The sequence below is a fragment of the Arachis stenosperma genome, chromosome 3 (assembly GCF_014773155.1).
Source record: "Arachis stenosperma cultivar V10309 chromosome 3, arast.V10309.gnm1.PFL2, whole genome shotgun sequence".
Lineage (NCBI taxonomy): Eukaryota > Viridiplantae > Streptophyta > Magnoliopsida > Fabales > Fabaceae > Arachis > Arachis stenosperma.
Genome location: NC_080379.1, coordinates 39,193,002 through 39,212,585, shown reverse-complemented (window position 1 = coordinate 39,212,585; position 19,584 = coordinate 39,193,002). Strand labels below are relative to the sequence as shown.

General features: G+C 36.9%; 2 protein-coding genes across 2 annotated transcripts; one reads left to right on the top strand and one right to left on the bottom strand.

The window, feature by feature from the left end:
* Nucleotides 1-2,230: 2,230 nt before the first annotated feature.
* LOC130970138 (OVARIAN TUMOR DOMAIN-containing deubiquitinating enzyme 4-like) lies at nucleotides 2,231-12,425 on the bottom strand. The gene is made up of 5 exons (XM_057896133.1): nucleotides 12,142-12,425; nucleotides 10,322-10,443; nucleotides 9,367-9,407; nucleotides 2,934-3,032; nucleotides 2,231-2,472 (listed from the first exon to the last, which is right to left on the bottom strand). Exons 1-5 carry the CDS (start codon nucleotides 12,185-12,187, stop codon nucleotides 2,304-2,306), a joined length of 477 nt encoding a protein of 158 aa, XP_057752116.1. The 5' UTR covers nucleotides 12,188-12,425; the 3' UTR covers nucleotides 2,231-2,303.
* A 785-nt stretch (nucleotides 12,426-13,210) lies between these two features.
* On the top strand, nucleotides 13,211-15,034 carry LOC130965938 (uncharacterized). The gene has a single exon (XM_057890694.1). It carries the CDS (start codon nucleotides 13,211-13,213, stop codon nucleotides 15,032-15,034), a length of 1,824 nt encoding a protein of 607 aa, XP_057746677.1.
* Nucleotides 15,035-19,584: the final 4,550 nt, after the last annotated feature.

The following is a 19,584-nucleotide window of genomic DNA, read 5'->3' as shown; positions in this document are numbered from 1 at the left end:
GGGGAGAAAAAGTGGGACAGAAGTCACCCTAAAGGGAAAAGGGAGTAAATAAATAATACATATGTGTTATGAATGGAAAGCATATACATGAATGTGTGAGAAAGAAAATGATGGAAGGTTAGGTTGCATCTTTTTTTATTGGATTGATATAGGTTGAGTGGGTACTTAAATTGATCAAGGATTCAATCTTCCTAGTCCACTTAGCCATATTTATCCCACTTTAACCCTAACCCTATTACAACCCTATGAAGTCCTCATGATACTTGCATTCATACATCATACATTGTTGATGGTTAGATGAAAAGCAAATCCTTGAAAGCATGATTAGAAGAGACTTGAGTGATTAAAACCTTAAACACCGAGCGATAGAGTGCATACACATTCGGGAGGTTCGATCACTCAATTCTATGTTTTCACATTTCTTATCATGTATTCTTGCAAGTGCTTCATTTTGAAATTCAAATCAATTCACAAGAATTGTGAGTTACTTCATTGTTTAGCCCTATATGTTCATATTCTTGCTTGAAGATTTGTTTGTTTATTTTCAACAAACTCATAGGATAACTATAGTATATATAGTATACTTGCATTTAATAAATCATTACCCCTTTGATCTTTCTCCTTGTTTGAGTTAGCATGAGGACATACTATTGTTTAAGTGAGTGGAAATTGATGAGTCCCTATTTGATGAGATATTTTGACTTGATTTGAGTGGATTGTATCACATAAACTCACACTTATCCATTTAAATAGCATACTTTTGTGTTTTGTCCCTAAATTATACCTCAATGTGAAAACATGCATTTTTGTGCTTAAACTGACCATTTTAATTCTACTTTTATGCCATTCGATGCCGTGACATGTTTGTTGAGTGATTTCAGGTCCTATAGGCAAGATTGGCTAGAAAAAGTGGAAGAAAGCATTAACAAGGAAGAACACATGAAGAAAATAAGGAGAAGCACACACAGTCAAGTGTGCGTACGAACAAGCATGTGTGCGTGCGCACAAGATGGAAATCAACTTGTGTGCGTGCGCACAACCCTCTGTGCATACGCACAGGTCCCTGCACGTAGATTCATTAATGAAACACGTGATTTTCGATTTTGGGGTCCTTTTGGCCCAATTTTGGAAGGATAGAAGTTGAATGGAGATACTATATCAAAGGGAAATGAAGCCATATCAAAGCATGGGGTTTTAGATTAGGACTTAGAGCTCATTTTTACATTTTTCATAGTAGAAGTAGGAGTAGTGTAGATAGAATACTCTCTTAGGATTTTATTTCATTTTTCATTTCTATTGTAGCATTTTATAGTTCAAGTTGATTTTGGATTTTGCTCATCTCTCTTGTAAGCACTCTTTAATTTCTCTTCAATTACATTACTTTTGATATTTTCTCTTTTGGTTCAAGTTACTTTGTTTATAATTGCAATTTTAGTTTCTTGAAGTTTTGATTGATGAATTTAATGTTCCATGCTTTATATTTGTTTGGTTGAATGTTTCTTGAGTAGTTAGTTGACTCTTATTTCTATTGAGACTAGCTTTTCACCAAGTGATTGGTGAGTTAGCTAAGATTTATAGATTAAGGTCAATTATGCTTGCTTGACTTACTCCTCGATGTTAGGGGTAGACGAAGCGAGATTGACTCATCATAGTTGCCATAGTTGTGGTTATGACGATAATAGGATTCCTTAACTCTCATTCCCAAGTCAAGGCTCTTTTACACATTTATAGCATTTTCATTAGTTTTGATCTTGCTTTCTTTTAATTGCATTAAATACCTTTTTGATCATGTTCTTTAGTTCTTTTATTACTTAGTTCTTTTAATCTTTCGTTCTTTGATTTCAAAACCCCCAATTTTTCTCACAACCGAAAATGTTGACACCTTAATTGCATCGTCCTAAGGAGAACGACACAATGTTAAAAAACTCTCGGTTATTTTTATTATTTGAATTTAAACTTTGATTAGGAGGGTTACTTGTCGGTTCGGACTATGCTACCGACGAAGAGAATGTTTTGTTAAATTTTCGAACCGTCATTTCTCTCCTCGTATCACTGCACGTAACAAAATTAACGGTAATATAAAAATTTAAAATGTATATAAATATGAGTTACTGAAATATAATCTTATTGATTTTTATTTTTACAGCAAAATAAGTTATTGGAATTTAACTATTAATCGGTAAAATTAAGTTTTATAAAATATATATATATAATGGCACTAGTGATGGGATAGATATATAACAGGGATCTTAATAATTCACTAATCACATTTATATGATATATGCAGCTTATCAAAGTTGTAATCATTTCTGCGAATATGTAGTGTTATTGGAATTGTTGAAGGCATCATAATGGCCATAACCGTGATAGATAACACGAATTGGGTTATCCTTACCATACTCTTGACCATATTCAGCTATTACTTTAAGATTCTTGGATTTCTTATCCTCCATCACCACTGTTATAGGCATCCTATAACCACAACACATATATCAATTACATCAACATATAATTCTACCTTACCAATTACCATCACTTGTAGTTTGCTTATACATATATTAGAAATAAAAGCATATTTTATCCTCATATAATTTTAGCATAAAATAGGAAAAAATAAGTATGTTAAAAGATAAATATTTAACTAGAAAAGAAAATGAAATATTAATATTAGAGTCATTATAAATTAGAAAGTGAATATTGTCACTATCCTATTATATGTTATTCTCAAATTACTCCTAATTTTTATAGATCTTTTCCATTACCATAATAATAATAATAATAATAATAATAATAATAATAATAATAATAATAATAAGTATGAAAGTTAATTTTAAAAATATAAATAAAAATAAAATATCAATAACAAATTCATGGCAATAAACAGACACATAAATTATAAATTATTTTGCTAACAATAAAATTGTCTACTTAACTGTAAAACATGCGAGGACATAAGAAGTTCAGGTTCTCCTCCCCAAACGTGAGGCTTTCGCATTTGTCCTGTGTAGGTGTCAAAGTCATCCTCAAGAAACCTATGTATATGCATTATTATAAATTACATTAAACACTGTATACTTAATTCCAACTCAAGATCAACTATAAATATATAGGGTGGCAATCGGATGGGTGGAGGCAAATTTTTGTCTTATCAAATTCTGTTTTGTTCTATAACAGTCTGTATAAAACCTGTTTTGCCTCTCCCACTATTAGTAAAATCTATATCCTAATATATCTTTGTAAGTACCAGTCGCGTCTCTACCTGTTTTTATTAATTATTAAAATTTAATAAATAAAATTAAATTTTAAAATTTATATAACCATAACCATAATTATATACATAATATAAATTAAATCGCAAATTTAAGAATGATACAATATCAAACAATAATATTAATAATTTTATATAGATTAGATAATTATCCGTTCTGATTGGGTAAGACAAGTTAGAGCTTTGTAAATTTGAATAATATTATCATTTCTAATTATAAAATATTCTGTAAAAAAATAATATTATTTAAATAAAAATATTATTTTGTGCATTAGAATTGTTTCATCGTTAGATATAAAAATATTATTATTTTATTTTTAATTTTATTTATATAAATTTTTAATATTTTTATTCTATTTATTTTATTTTTGAACAAAAAGAATTTAACATAATAAAATGGACTAAAAAACTAAACAAAATAAAAAAATATAAATTTTATTATTTTTGATATTGTCATCAACCATTCAAAAGATCTACACCACTTTATTCTTTGTAGCACATAAATAATTTGTCAATAATTTTTGTTATTTTTAATATTTTATTTTAGAAATTTATTTCATCCTTCTAACCAAATATTTTAAATGACAAAAAAGAATCTAATCAATTATTTGTTTTACTCATCCTTACACAATCTAATTTTTAAAATGTTACTTTATTATAGCTGAAACAGTCTAACGACTATCAAAATCTAACAACCAATTCCACACCTTTTAAGTAAACTCATAATCAAGATATTTTTAATATTCTTTTTACATAATACACAAACATTGTTATTCTGATTGATAACACATAATCTACTCAATTTGTCCTTCTGTGTTAACTTTACCAACCAAAATAAATTAAATAAATAGCTCAACGCGTGATAGCATCAAGGCCTTTTATACACCTTTAGTAAAGATGTAATTATATATAGGCTCCAAAAATTTCTGCTTACAAGACTTGCACTAATTCACAAATGAATTAGTAAAAATGTACCATTGTTTTTAAACTTTCACACAATTCTGTTTTTTTCTGTTGTTGATTTTACTGATAGTAGAATATCATAAAGTTGGTTTAATAGTTCAAGTTTCCTTCTCCATTGAAAATTTTACATTCATTCTAATCCATCCCAAAACTTACATACACTTTCCTATGACAGATTATTTTTTATTTGAAACCGAAAACAGTTTTAAAAAATTATCTTTCGATTTACTACTATCCTCCCAAAAATGAATTCTTCTTACATCCCCTAACTCCAAAGTCAAACCATTGATTATCTTGTCTTTTATCTATTGTTCCTTTATATGAAAATGACAAATTTTTTTCCATGGACCCCTCTTGTTGGTAATGTCTCAGTTGAAAGCATCTCATGAAAGATTTAAGTTATTGCATTATCATACAATGTTCTTCCAAAACGGACAATCCTTATTAGAAACCCCCCACCACCATTTAAACAATAGAAATGTATTTTGAATCACTGCATCATTAACACTTGACCCTCCTAATTTTTTCGTTACTTGCACTATCTCTCACTTCACTAAAGCTACCCCATTTTCCCATTCTCCTTATTATCCTATAAGAATCTTTTTTGCAGTGTAATTAACCTTTCTGCCACTGTCTTGGACATCTTATATAAATTTAGATAGTAAACTGACAAACTATACATAACAAATTAATAAGAACCAGCTTACCAGCTGTATTGAGAATCTTTATTTTTCACATATTGAGCTTCTCTACCATTTCGTCAATAATCGATTGTTATGTCTTCACAAATTTCGGATTCGCACCCAAGTATATTTCAAGGTATTTGATTGGTAGCATAGCCTCCTTGCATTCCAACAACCTACATGTCTTTTGTACTCACTCCACTCTTATTGATAATTTATCGGTATCAAATTAGACTTATCAAAATCAATGTTTAATTCCAACATTAACTCAAAATACCGTAATAGCCTTTTATAGTTTCTAATAGTCTCTTCCTCTAATGGATAAAATAAGATAATGTCATCCGCAAACTGAAAATGAGATAACTCTATATTATCTTCCCTACTTATAGTGGAAATATACATTCATTTCTTACAACCTCCGTAACCATCCTATAAAGAGCATCAACAATAAGAAAAATAAAAACGAAGATAGTAGATCACTTTGTTATAGACCCTTTTCTATTTCGAACTATTTTGTAGGAGATCCAATTTCTTTAATCACATACCTTTTACTCCCATCAGTGACAAACTTTGTGAAACTAATCGCAAGACATGTCATCAACAAGCTTTATTTGTGATCAAAGGCCAAGATCTTGAAGAACATTTACATAAAGATCGCATACCTGCTTAATTCAGCTCAACCTCAAATCAACAAGCTAGAGTTGAATTACGGCAATTTAAACAGTGGCTTCTAGGTGATTACAATCTCAACCCATGGATGGTGTCCTCGTTGGATACTGAATTCGAGAATAAAATGGTAGGTTGCACTTTTGCTTTTCAAATTTGAAAAGAATTAAAGAGTATTTCTTGAAATCAACCAAGTAGAGAGTCAAGCAATTGAAGAAACAATTAAAGACAATAAAGAAGCAAGGATCTTCTACATCATAATATATTTCAAAGATCAAGCATATCACACACTCTTTGCCTACTCTTAGTTATCCTCTATCAATTAAAGACCATATTGAAGTAATCTTGGAGGGACTAAACGAGATTTATCACAGTTTGATTACTAGTATTAATGCTAAACCTGAGATGTATGGTCTCAATGAAGTTGAATCTGTGATCCTTTCTAATGATGACATGCTTGAAAATTTTAGGAAACCTGAAAATAGTATGATGCAAGCCAATCTCACTCAATCCTCTTTTCCATCTTTACCAAACTCTATGAATCAAGATTTGAATAGAGCCCGTTTTGATCAGGTTCAATTGGGTAATGGTTTTGGTATTCCAATCAATCATGTTGGTCATTCTTTTTTTTATGCATTAGACTCCAAAAGATGGTTCTCTTTACAACAATTAATTCACTCACCTCAAATCACCAAAAACCTTATTAGTGTATCAAAGTTGTCTGAAGATAATTTTATTTATTTTGAATTTCATGCTCACTATTGTGTTGTTATTTGTCAGTTTATCAAGATTCTCTCACGATTGTGTTGAGGTATTCACTTGTCTCAAACCAAGTATGTGACTAATCTTCTTTTAAAATTGGGAATGGCACAAGCTAGTTCACTGCCAACTCCCATGATTATTCTCTTCAACTCTTATCAACAGGATCTAATTAAGAATTGTTGTTGGATCTTTCCAATATTTGTGTATAACTCGACCAGATTTATCTTTTGCCTTGTGCAAGATAAGTCAACTCATGCACAATCCTTTACTAGCACATTGAAAAGTTGTCAAACGTGTGCTCAAGTATATACAAGGCACAAGAGATTATGGTCTAATTTTGCATAGATGTAATGATTACAGGTTGTATGGATTCTTGGATTCAGATTGGACAGCAGATCTTGAAGATCTCAGGTCAGTTTCTAGTTATTGTGTATATTTGGGGTTCTCTTGATAGCAAATCCAGTAATGCATGATAGGACCAAGAACATTCAGATAGAGGCTCGATTAATTTGAAAAGAGTTTCAAAAATAGCAGCTCTATGTTATACACATACTTGGTATAGATCAAGTAGCAGAAGTGTTGACTAAGCCATTGTCTTCTCCAGCCTTTTTTGAGGCTTAAGGCAAAACTACAAATTGTTCTTAGATCAACCTCAAGTTTGAGGGAGGGTGTAGTGACAAGTGAAGTTAGACTTGGTCAAAATTCAGAAAAGCAAGAAATCCAAGAATAGGTAAGTTTTTATTTTCCTGCATAATTGATTGTTGAGTCTCTAGTTCTAGAAATTATTAGTTAGAGTACTAGTAGTATATATAGAGTACGAGAAATGATTAATTGGAAGTAGTGTTGTATTTATTCTATTGCTAATAAACCTTCAATAGTTCTATTCTCTTTCTCTATTTTTATCTCCCTATCTCTAGGAATGACCCTCAACACAAATTTCCCTTGTTGGATCCTGTTGTGTCTAATTGAATCTTATTACTATCCCTTATTTCATAATTCCACGAAATTATAATTCCATGATATTATTCTTTTTAACTCTTCACGTTCACTAATCTTAGGAGATCTAGCAAAATTAGTCTTTCTCATTATTTTTTTAAATGTAGATTAAACAATTTTTTCTTTTGAATGATTTTTCATTAAACTCTATATAAATTATAGAGTTTGTCGAAGGATAGACGAACTCTATAATATTTGAGGTTTTTTATATAAGTTATGTCATTAAGCCACATTTTGTAGTATGTCTTGTGAAAGTAATATATAATTGAATAAAAACTAACTCATCAGAAAATAAAATAATCTACTAAATGTAATTTAATAACCAAATAAATTATATTTTAAATTTCGAAGATTAGAGTTAACCTTGCTTATTACATGGAATAAATGATTGAAAATTGCTACTATATTTCATTATTTTATCTCCCAACAATAATCACACCTTATACTTTTGCCAAATATATGCATACATTGTCATATTTTGTGTGTTGTAAGTTGTAACATGGCTTCTCATGATGAGAGACATGAGATAATCCTAAATTTCTAATCATTTCTATGAAGGAAAAGTATTTGGAACCAAAAGGTTATCAGCCAAAAACTAAACAAAATCATATTAATAATTAATTAATTTTAAATTTTTTAAATTCAAATTTTAAAAAATTTAAAATAAGTAAACCTAATTAAAACCTATAAAAAACCTTCCTCTTCTCTCTCACATTAACCTACCAACCTCCAACAATCACACACAAATTCCTCTCTCTCAATGCAATTGCGGTGTTTTCTTCTACGTCGGCTAGTCCAATCAACACTCTAAACATCATTGACGATCAAAACCTCTTTGCCGTCAACTATGATGACCCTGCATCGTCTGTTTTAAACCTCCTCTCGTTGTCCCTAATCCGCCAAAACTCTGTTATTGAGGCGCCGGTGAAGCGTGAAATTGAGCCGCTGGCGAGTTGTGGAACTGTGGCGGTGGTGGCGGCATATACTCCGGCTTTCGTGAAGCGGCAGGGGGTGCTCCATGGTGATGAGTATTGTTGGAGATGACATATCCATCATGTCTGATGTCATCATCATCATGAATGGTATTAACAGAGGAAGCAACATCATCATCATCATGGTTATTAGCATACATAGCTTCATTATTGTTAGGGTAGTGGTTGTTAGCATTGTTTTCATTCCTATGGTTATGGTTGTACTCTTCCGCATGGCCATGTTCCGTCATTTGTTATGATGTTAATGTTGATGTTGATGATGATGCATGAAGGCATTGCCATCACCTTCGAAGTTTGGAGGTGGAGATTCTTGAATATGAAGAATCTCCAATTCAGTCATCATTGAAGCCGAATCGTCGTTCCTATTCTTCTTGGAGATGAAGGGGGACTTTTATATTGAACAATTACAGAAATATAAAAAAAACATTCATTTAATATGAAAAAAAACATCCTAATACTTAATAAAAGAAACATTCTGTTATATTTTAGCAAAAATAATTAAATATCTATAAAATTTAAAAAAATTATGAAATTCTTAAAAAAATAGAGATATTCACATTTGTAATACAAAAAAATTCGAAAAATATATAAAAGAACATCCATTTAGTATGAAAAGAAACATTCTAATACTTAGCAAAAAAAACATCCATATATATTAACTCGTAAAAATTTTGAATTCATGCAAAAATATTTGGCTGGTTTTTGGCTAATATCCTTTTGGTTCCCTAGCATTGCTCTTCTATGAATCATTATACCATTTTTGTTTTATTAGAATGGGCCAAAAGCCCAAATGAATCATCATACCTGGAATTCATGTGTCAATCTAACACCCTAACAAAGAAAAAAAGACCTTTAATTTTAGCTTAGGAATTTTTCATGTGTCAATCTAACATCCTATCTTTGATATTATTTTTCAGCTACACTTTATTTTTATTCTATAATGAAAATGAGATAATTATATATATAAGTGAAGGTTTGAAGTAAAAGTGAATCAAAAACATTCTTTGTCTCATTATAAAGAACGTAGAGAACTTACCATTCAGTATCTGCCCTCCTCTTGATGAATTCATCTACGACCTACAAATAAATAAATTGAAGATTCATCACTGAAACAACTACACTACATATTTTGAATTCAGACATGCAAGGATAACTAAAGTATAAAAAGTACTAGCTAGTGCCATAATTTTAATATTGATAATTGTTTTCTCATATGTGACATAATTATTATTAAGTTAAATTACATGGACATAATTTTACTATTAGAATAATTTATTTTTAGAGAAATTCGATGAAATAATTTTATAAATATAAAAGAGTGTTATGCGTGACATAATTTAATTATGATAAAATATTAATTTAATTTACCATAATTATTAACTCTTGGTCATTGAGTGATTAATGTTTATTTCATCCATGCACCAACCATCCTATTAAATTTTGATTAATTTTTAGAGCATTTCATGTTAGTTCTAATTTCATTTTATTTTGGATTCTACAATAATATTTGTGGGATCATATGTGGATGAAAGAAAGGGATGGGGAGACTTATTGATCGGAGAAAGGGAAGGGATTTATTGGATCTAACTGAGAAGGAGACAGAAAGGGTGAGTGAGAGAGGCTAGTCCCAAGGCAGAAAGTTTAGTCTCTTATAAATAGTAATTTAAAATTAAAGGTGAAATTTGCTTCTCCAATGCATAGTATTATTTGAATAAGAATTTTATTATTTTAAAAATATAATTATACAAGTGGCAAAATTTTATTGATTTTTTATTAAGATGATACTGTTTCTCTAAAGTGATATAGATTTCATTTCATAAATTAACTCCAATTCATATTTCAACTCTAAATCAATTCACTTCTTGAAAGTATCAAAAGTAATATTCTAAAAATACTCCATTAGAGATGCTCTTAGATTGCATAGAATAGAATATAATTACTTTAACAATATTCATAAGTTACTTAATAAATTAATTAAGGTGAAAGATTACTTTGGCTCTAAGGTCATCTGCAAGTTCTTTTTGCCTATTGAGACTTGGAGATGGCTCCCTTCTTCTAAGGCATGCACCATACACTACAGACCTAAACAAACATCTGCCATCCCCTGGAATCCCTGTAAATATAGGCAAATATATTGTCCAAAAATTATGTTAAATCAAAATAATTAACCTATAATAAGCAAAAGTTATTTTACAAATTCATCTAAATATACAATGCAAAAAAAAATTATATATGGAATGACATAAAAACAGAAATGATAATACCATTTTCTAAGGTACTATTGTAACCACCTTAATTTTGCAATCATCATAGTAACACACGTGCGCACACATATATTAAACTACTATTTTACCCAACAATGTTTTAAACACTAACAAATTTAAGTATGAAAAAATAAAATTGACTTTGTACGCATAGAAGATAGAATTCTATGGACAAAACTACTTAAATACTGAAACACTTTTAAAATTCTCAAACTACCCTTTTTTCTATCCCTAATTTCATTGTCAGTTTCATCCTATACTTGACCTTGGTCAACCTCCTCTAAACCTCCACTAGTATGGCGATGATGTTAAATCTTTCCAAGAAAATCAAACATGGAATTATGGATGTCACTTCACTTCTGAAGGAACAACCAAACCTTTGGAACAAAGTGATAAACTAGAACGCCAACCCTGGGACCATAAGTGTGCAGAACGACGTCGAAGAGCTTCTTCTCTTTCTTGAAGAATGTCTGATGGTTCCGATTACGTAACCAAGAAGAAGAATAATTGTATAATAATTTGTGTGAGGATTCAAATGAGTACGAGAAATAATTTGTAAAAATGAATGAATGGACTGTATATTGATGATTGAAAAAATCTATAGAACATCTCTTTCGAGTTGATCGAGAAACTCCTCGTTATTATTAGGATAATTTGGTCTAAAAAATGACATTGAAAAAGATGATTTTATAATATTGAGAATAAAAAAAGTAAAAAGATCAAAACGATTTTGATCCAAAATTTTAAGAACAAAATATATATTATAAAAAAAAATTTAAATGTACATAAAACTTTGGTATTCTAATAATTTTAATCATTGATTTTAATTATAATATTTTTTATAATTAAAATTATCGACGGGGTACTTATTACACTTAAAATTCTTCCTATATTATATTAGTAACATGAATAACCAAAATAAAACAGAGCATTATTTATGGGAAAACAAAGTCCGAACAATACTATTTGGAAAAATAAAACAGAAGCAGAAATATACTACTTAGCCTAGGCTCCAAGGGTCCAACTTCCTATGTATTTTACCAATAACCTTATCCCAAACACATATACCCCACATCCAAGCCAACCATATAAATAAACTCAATCAAATAATAACACATCAACTATTTGTACTTTGTGATATAACTTTTCTTTTGCCCACCTTGCCATCAAGAGTTAGCATGCCAAAACATCACTAGGGTGTTTAAAATGAAAAAAAAAAGGAAAATAAAAAGAAAAGAAAAGGAGATAGAACTCAAAAAACTAAATTATAAAATTGAATTAAATTACATGATTTGCAATAGCCATGAAATGAACTGACTTCTTGACCAATTTACAACTGAATTCTCATAATATAATTTCAAGCCAGAGAATTGAATTGAATTCGTTGAACGAATTCAAGTACAAGCAAGGCGTTCCAAAGACCCATGTTAAACAAGCGATGGTTTTACAAGAAAACTAGTTATGTCTTGTAAACTCAAAAGTTACTCAAGCATATAAAAGTAAAAACATAATATATAGCACTAAAAATTAAAAAAGGCACGACATACAGATTATTGGAAGTTTGTTACTGAACGACTTTTCTGATTGCGGCATCACTAGAACCCCCGAGCTAACACCTGTTTGGTGCTATTGCGTTTTGAGCTTCAAGAATGGAGTTCGTGGGCACTTCCTCCAAACGCTCCTTATCTCTATCATCTTAGTTTCCTTGTGGTTGAGCTGTGACATGAAATTCTCACTAGAGAATCGAATACGGTTCCCCTTCTCTCTCCTTTTCATTTTTTTTTTCGTTTTTTTAATTTATTCATTATGCCACAAAAACAGGAACATAATTTTAATTTGTTAACAGGCACATTGTTGAGTTGTCGCCTTACATATTAAATATATTTCAAATACCATATTTGTAAGACATTTTTAATCATGTTTTAATAAAAAAAAAATTCTTTAGATACATTTAAATATAATTAAATTAAGTATAAACGTGTCTAACTTTATTCTTTGTTAATATGCTTATGCTTAAAATAAGTTTAATACTATGTTTGGTTTAAAGAAAAATAAGAGGAAAGAAAAAAGATAGAAGAAAAATGAATGGAAAATGTTATTTTCCTTTGTTTGGATTCCAAAAAATATGGGAAGAAAGAAAATTTTTTTGTAGGTCTCACCAAAAAAACTTTCCATTCACAACAAGCAAGAAAACAAAGAGAGAAAGATTATTTTTTGTATATTTACAATATTACCCATAGTTATATTATTGGGCAAAAAACCAGTATAAGCCAATGCCATCTCAAATTGACGTATATAAGCCAAACTGAAAATCGTTTCAATAATGCGCAGGATCTTGTATATATATAATTCGAACCGATATGGTTCGAACTGCAAATGAGAGTAATTCGAACCGGGGCAGTTCGAATTACAACCTGAATTTTCTTCATAAATCGAACCAAGTCGGTTCGAACCTTGAGTGCACATAATTCGAACCAGGGAGGTTCGAATTATAGAGAGAGTGTGGCCTTAGTAATTCGAACCGAGCTAGTTCGAACCGGGTCGGTTCAAATTAGTGGGAGAGAGACCTTTATATAACCGTTCTAAACGTGAGTTGGTCTCATTAGATGGAGTATAATGGCTAGTGAGGAGAGTTTTGTTGTTCTGGTTCACCACAGAGGATCCATTAAGAGGAAAACTCGTTCCGGAGTGAAGTTCACAGATAAGGATCCTCTCTGTGTTGTCGTGAATCCAACGACAAGGTATGATGACCTTGTTAGATCAGTGCTGATGAAACTTGGCCTGGAAGGTGTGAAGCGGGTTAAGAAATTTTTCTATCGCATTCCAGTCACGATCCTGCACGATACGGTTAAGTATGATTGTCTCACGATTGGTAGTGATGAGGACCTGCAAGTCATGTTTCTTTGTCGGAGGCAGTTTCCGGAGGTGAAGACACCAGAATTGCTGGCAAAGCTGGTTGATGTGGTATCCAGCTCAGGGGGTTCGAACCGGAATACCACCGATGTAACCACGGCAGCTGGTTCCAGTTCCAGGGCTGCCGTGGCTTCTTCCTCCGTCCCAGTATACGAGCCAGCGGTCCAACTTGTCGCCTCCCCGTCTTTTGCTGTTGATCTGAATGACGGCCTAGGCGACGAGGTAGGATCCTTTGATATTCTCCCGAATGCCTTACAGGGCGTTCCACCGGTTGGCGTTGGAGACGGAGTCTTGGGTGATGCAGAGGAGGACGACGTCGAGCCGGATACGATTGAGGATGACAGCGGCGACGAGGTTGGAGCGAATGGGCCTGCATTGGCGGGCAGTGGTTCTAGCTCTGGCACACAGCAGTATCCACCACATTTTTCCTCGTTGGACCTGGACGCCATGAGACATGAGGGGGTTTTAGGGCACGCTGTTGGATTCGGAGCTAGAGATGCGGAAGGGACTGCTGGTCTGACAGAGTTCCAGGTTGGTCAGCAATTCCAGGATAAAGATGAGGGCCTGTTAAGCGTGAAGACTTACAGCATCCGGCGAGGGGTACAGTACAAGGTGGTGGAGTCCGATCACCGCCGGTATGTGGGCAAGTGTTCCGAGTTTGGAAATGGGTGCACATGGTTGATTCGACTGAGTCTCCGGAAGCGCAAGGGCATTCGGGAGGTCAAACGGTACAATGGACCTCACACTTGCCTGGCCATATCCATCTCGAGTGACCACAGGAGTTTGGATTATCATGTGATTTCGGCGTTCATTATGCCAATGGTTAGGGCTGACGCATCCGTGAGCATAAAGGTGCTCCTGAACGCCACGGCAGCGCACTTTGGTTTTAGGCCGACTTACCGGAGGGTTTGGATGGCAAAGCAGAAGGCTATTGCCCTCATCTACGGTGACTGGGATGAGTCATACAACGACATACCTAGGTGGGTGTTGAGTGTCCATCTGACGATGTCTGGTAGTGTTGCGGTCCTTAAGACGAGCCCGGTTCTAGTTGGAGGACAGGTGGACGAGTCTCAAGCGTACTTCCACAGACTTTTCTGGACTTTCCCGCCGTGCATCGAGGTATTCCGTCATTGCAAGCCGCTAGTCAGCATTGACGGCACACATCTGTATGGGAAGTATGGGGGAACGTTGCTTATCGCGATTGCACAGGACGGGAACTCCAATATTCTACCTGTCGCATTCGCACTAGTAGAGGGTGAGAATGCGGAGTCCTGGACATTCTTTCTTTCGCACCTTCGACAGCACGTGACCCCGCAGCCCGGTCTGCTGGTTATATCGGACAGGCACAACGGCATCAAGGCTGCGCTTAAGGCCACTGACGGCGGTTGGTTACCGCCATCTGCGTACCGTGCATTCTGTATACGACACGTAACGGCTAATTTTGCCCTTACCTTCAAGGGCAAAGACGCTAGGAGGCTTCTAGTGAATGTGGCGTATGCGAAGACCGAGGTTGAATTTGATTACTAGTTTGATATTCTGCGATCTGAAGATTCGGCGATGTGTGAGTGGGCGAACCGGATTGGTTACTCCTTGTGGACTCAGCATCGTGATGAGGGGCGGAGATTCGGTCACATGACGACGAACATCTCCGAGTGTGTGAACTCAATCCTCAAGGGGGTCAGAAATCTCCCTGTAGCATCCCTGGTGAAGGCAACATATGGTAGGCTTGCGGAACTCTTTGTTCACAAGGGGAGAGAGGCTGAGGCCAAGATGGGAACCGGACAACAATTCAGTCAGCATTTGGTGAAGTGTATTGAGGCCAACTTGAAGACGGCCAGGTGCTTCACAGTGACGCTGTATGACCGGGATAACTCCGAGTTCACCGTAGCAGAGACCACTCCGACTGGTTCTTTCTCCTTGGGTACTTACAGAGTATCACTTGCCTCTCGGACATGTGACTGCGGGTACTTCCAGGCTTTTCATTTCCCGTGTCAGCACGCACTTGCATGCTGTGCCTACTCACGGGTCACCTGGACCTCTTACGTTCACAGTGTCTATCAGATTAGCTCGGTGTTCAGTGTGTATCGGATGGGATTCACACCTCCGATCCCGGAGGGCTTCTGGCCACCTTACGATGGGCCCACGGTGATTCCGGACCCTGACAAGAGGCGTGCGAGAGAGGGTCGTCCTAGATCCACTAGGATACGGACGAATATGGACGAGGCAGATCCCAATCGGCCAAAGAGGTGCGGCCTATGTCGCCAACCCGGACACACACGACGTAGTTGCCCACAGGTTGGAGGATCGTCTCAGACAAGGCGCCATTAGTGCGCATGTTGTTAGTGTTAGTATTATTTACATTTAAGTTTTCCTGTTAGATGCAATGTTTGAGCACGTACTTAACTAGTTGATCTTTATACATTGTACTTTGATTGTTGCGAGTAGTAATGAATATGTTTTCTTTCATAATGAGTACTACTACACGTTCTGTAGATGCAAAATTTAATAAGTAAAAATAAACACTAAACTGTTTCATGATTGAATGATTCTAAATAGTCAATGTCCCACAACACAAATAACAAATAACATAGGTAAACAGACTATAACATAACAAGAAAAGTACATATCACTATCATACATGATTGAACGTTAGGGAACATAATACATGAAACGTGAATCATCTAAACAGATGCGAGCCAGTACCACAGCGACGGGCTACCCGTGCCCTCTGACCTCGGCGGATAAACGGCTCCTCATCCTCGATGTCATCCCCATCCTCCTGTGGGGCAGGCTGTGCAGGTGGCGCAACATGCAGGGGTGCCGCCGACGGCCCTGCGACAGACTCTGATGCAGCAGTGAAGGCGGATGTAGGGGTACCTCCGAGACAGAACTGGTGACCAGCGGATGAGGATGGAGGCTCATTCAGATCAACATCTAACGGGGCCTGTATGCCTGAGGTCTGACCACCACTGCGGGGAGTCACGTCCCCCTGCATGATGGCGGTGATCTCCTCTAGGAAGCGTGGACTCCCGAAGTCCCCAACAAGCGTGTCTGACCCAATAAAGTCTGACCACTGTGATCCCGAGATGCGCCAAGGTGTACCCCCCTGCTCAGGCTGGTCATCGGCTGGCACACCAACGAAGTAATGTCCAAGAGGGCCAGATCCAAGTCCAGCGTCACCTGTGTCAGCCCCGTCACCCATCCCTGTACCATACCACTCACCTGCATGACCGCCATCGTGTGTGCTAGTACCAGCAGCTGCAGCAGCCCCTGAACCACCCCCGCCAACGTGCCCATGCTGATCGTCGCCGTCGTCCCCATGGTCAGCACGCCCCCTCGCCCTACCTCCCTGGACTCGTCGTCCGCCTCTAGCGGGACCGGCGTCGTAATCATCGTGCACAGCATGATCAGGCCACCTCCACTCACGCTGGCTCCGCCGTGTCCTCACACCCATCCTCCTCTCAACCCTACGCCTGTCCGGCACGTCCTCAGGACGATCCATGTCAGGAACTCGCCCCGGACCCCGCTGTGAGGCCTCAACTGGAATCGGAGCTGCTCTCGAATCCCCCAACTGCGTCTCCGGAGACAAGAACCTCTTCCCATGCTGACTCCACCAATCAAGGAACGCATGGGACGGTCCGGGGTCGGCAACAACGTCGAACCTCAGCACACACTCCTGACGAGAGTCCCAGTGGAGATGCCACTTCTGCAAAGTAGACGGGAACCATCAATCGCCGCCTCTCCCGTCCTTCGACATCAGAAAGTCGATGTTCAGGGCGGGATGCGGAGGGGGCTGCACCCCTCCAAACTGCGGAAGAACACGATCTATCTGATGCCACTCTATGACAGCAAAGTAGATCAGCGCGGTCACAGAGTGCCACAACGCCATATGCCGAGGCTCCAAAACCTCTGGATGCACAACCTGAAGTACGTCGGGGCTACTGTACGGCATCCATATAAACTGCAAAAGGAACTCACCCTTGTCAGGGCAACTGTAGGACACAACTAGAAAAGTTTGATTATAAAAGGACACTTGTTAACTAGCATACTCACCTCCCTGTCCTGTAACCGGTCTATCCTGAGCCTCCACATCTGCACTCTAGGACCCTTCTCGCTCCCGGAAGGGTTGTAACCTGACCATCTGCACCATACACATGTGTTACATCTACTGAAATATGTGTTCAGATTATGCAATACAATATTAATGAATACGCAGTTATGTATGTCAAATTGAAATAGAGAATGCCTAGTATAGTACCTCGAGGCCAACGACCAGCTCAACGTCTCATATCCTGCAAGCCTAAACCGAGGAAAGCGCCAAAAGATCCAAGACTGAAGTAGCTGAAGCGGGCCCGCTAACTTGACGACATGTCTGTTCGCCACTCGGCACATGCACCGGTACAACCAAGCTAGAGCTGCAGAACCCCAGCTGTAGGTACCCAGCTCCTCCAGCCTCGCTACGTACGGAAGCCATCTGATGTGAATCCAGTTCCCGGACTTGTCCGCAAACAGCTGCGTGCCCAACAACATCATGATGTACGCACAGGCATATCGGCGCACAGTGTCATCATCTGCATCCACAGGGCACTCACCGAAATTCTCCTGAAACCAGCTGCAGTTCACTGCGTACTTCTGAACCTGACTGGGAAGAGGTATAACTCTGAGCAACTCCTGGAACCAGACCCAGGCTGGACGGCCACCCTCGATGTATATATGAAACTCTGACAAGCACCCGCTCACGTAACGGCCGTCCACTGGCAAACCTAGCTGGTATGCCACGTCCTGGAGTGTGATCGTGCACTCTCCGAACGGCATATGGAACGTGTGCGTCTCGGGACGCCATCGCTCCACGAATGCACTGACAAGGGCCTCGTCTAGCCGGAACCATCGGTCGTTCAGCCTTGCAAGATGGTATAGACCTACCATCTGCAAATACAGAACGTATCTGTCATCAAGTCGCATGCCCTGCTGCCGCCGCATGCTCCTAATGCATCGCTGGGGCTGCGCACGAAATGAACCGTATAGTTAGAACCAGCTTAAAAACCAACCACAACCGTAAGCAGCACGATAAATCATGAACAAACCATTCTGCTAAATAAAACCGCATAACATTACATGAAAGATAAGCAACTGGAAAACAAACCCATAGACCGCACAACTAAACAGCTAACATAAACCAGCTTAACGAGATCCACTAACAAGAAACAACTTAACTAAACCGGTTTACATAAAAGAGCTAGCGTAAAACAACTACCATCAAACAAGTCAAACAAATCACCAACATAAAACCACTAACGAAAACCACCTATCCTAAACCACTAACATAAACCGCTTGCATAAACCACTAACATAAACCACCAACATAAACCACTAACAGAAACCACTAACTTAAACCACTAACATAAACCACTACCCTAAACCACAAACCTAAACCACTAGCATAAACCACTAACTTAAACCGCTAACTTAAACCACTAACATAAACCACCAACATAATCCCCTCACATAAACCACCTACATAAACCACTAACATAAACCACCATCTAACCCACATGCAAAACCACTAAGGCACAAATACCGCTAGAATCAAAAATATTTCCGTACTAACCTCCTCGTTGATGATTGATAAACCCCATTTTGAGGGTTTATCTTGTGTTGATTTCAGGGGTTTTATCAATGATTCCACACACTTTCTATATGAAAATACAAGATTTTGTGTTCCTTTCCTAGTTTTGCCCCATGGATGAAAACATGCTTATTTTGCACTAAAATAGATACATTTCTAATCTTCTCTTGATGCCATTCGATGCCATGACCTGTGTGTTAAGTGGTTTCAGAATATAGGGCAGGGATGGATCGGAAGAGAGAAGGAGGACGGGTGCAAAGGAAGGGAGCATGAGAATTGAGCCTTGGAAATCTCAACATGGGCGCGTGCCCGCACTTGACGCGTCCGCGTGGATAGAGCAACTAGGAGCCAAAGCCAAGAGCCAAGCCACGAGCCGGCTTGCGTAGCGGCTAAGCCATGATCTTCATGGGCGCGCACGCGTACATCACGCCTCCGCGCACATTACAAGATG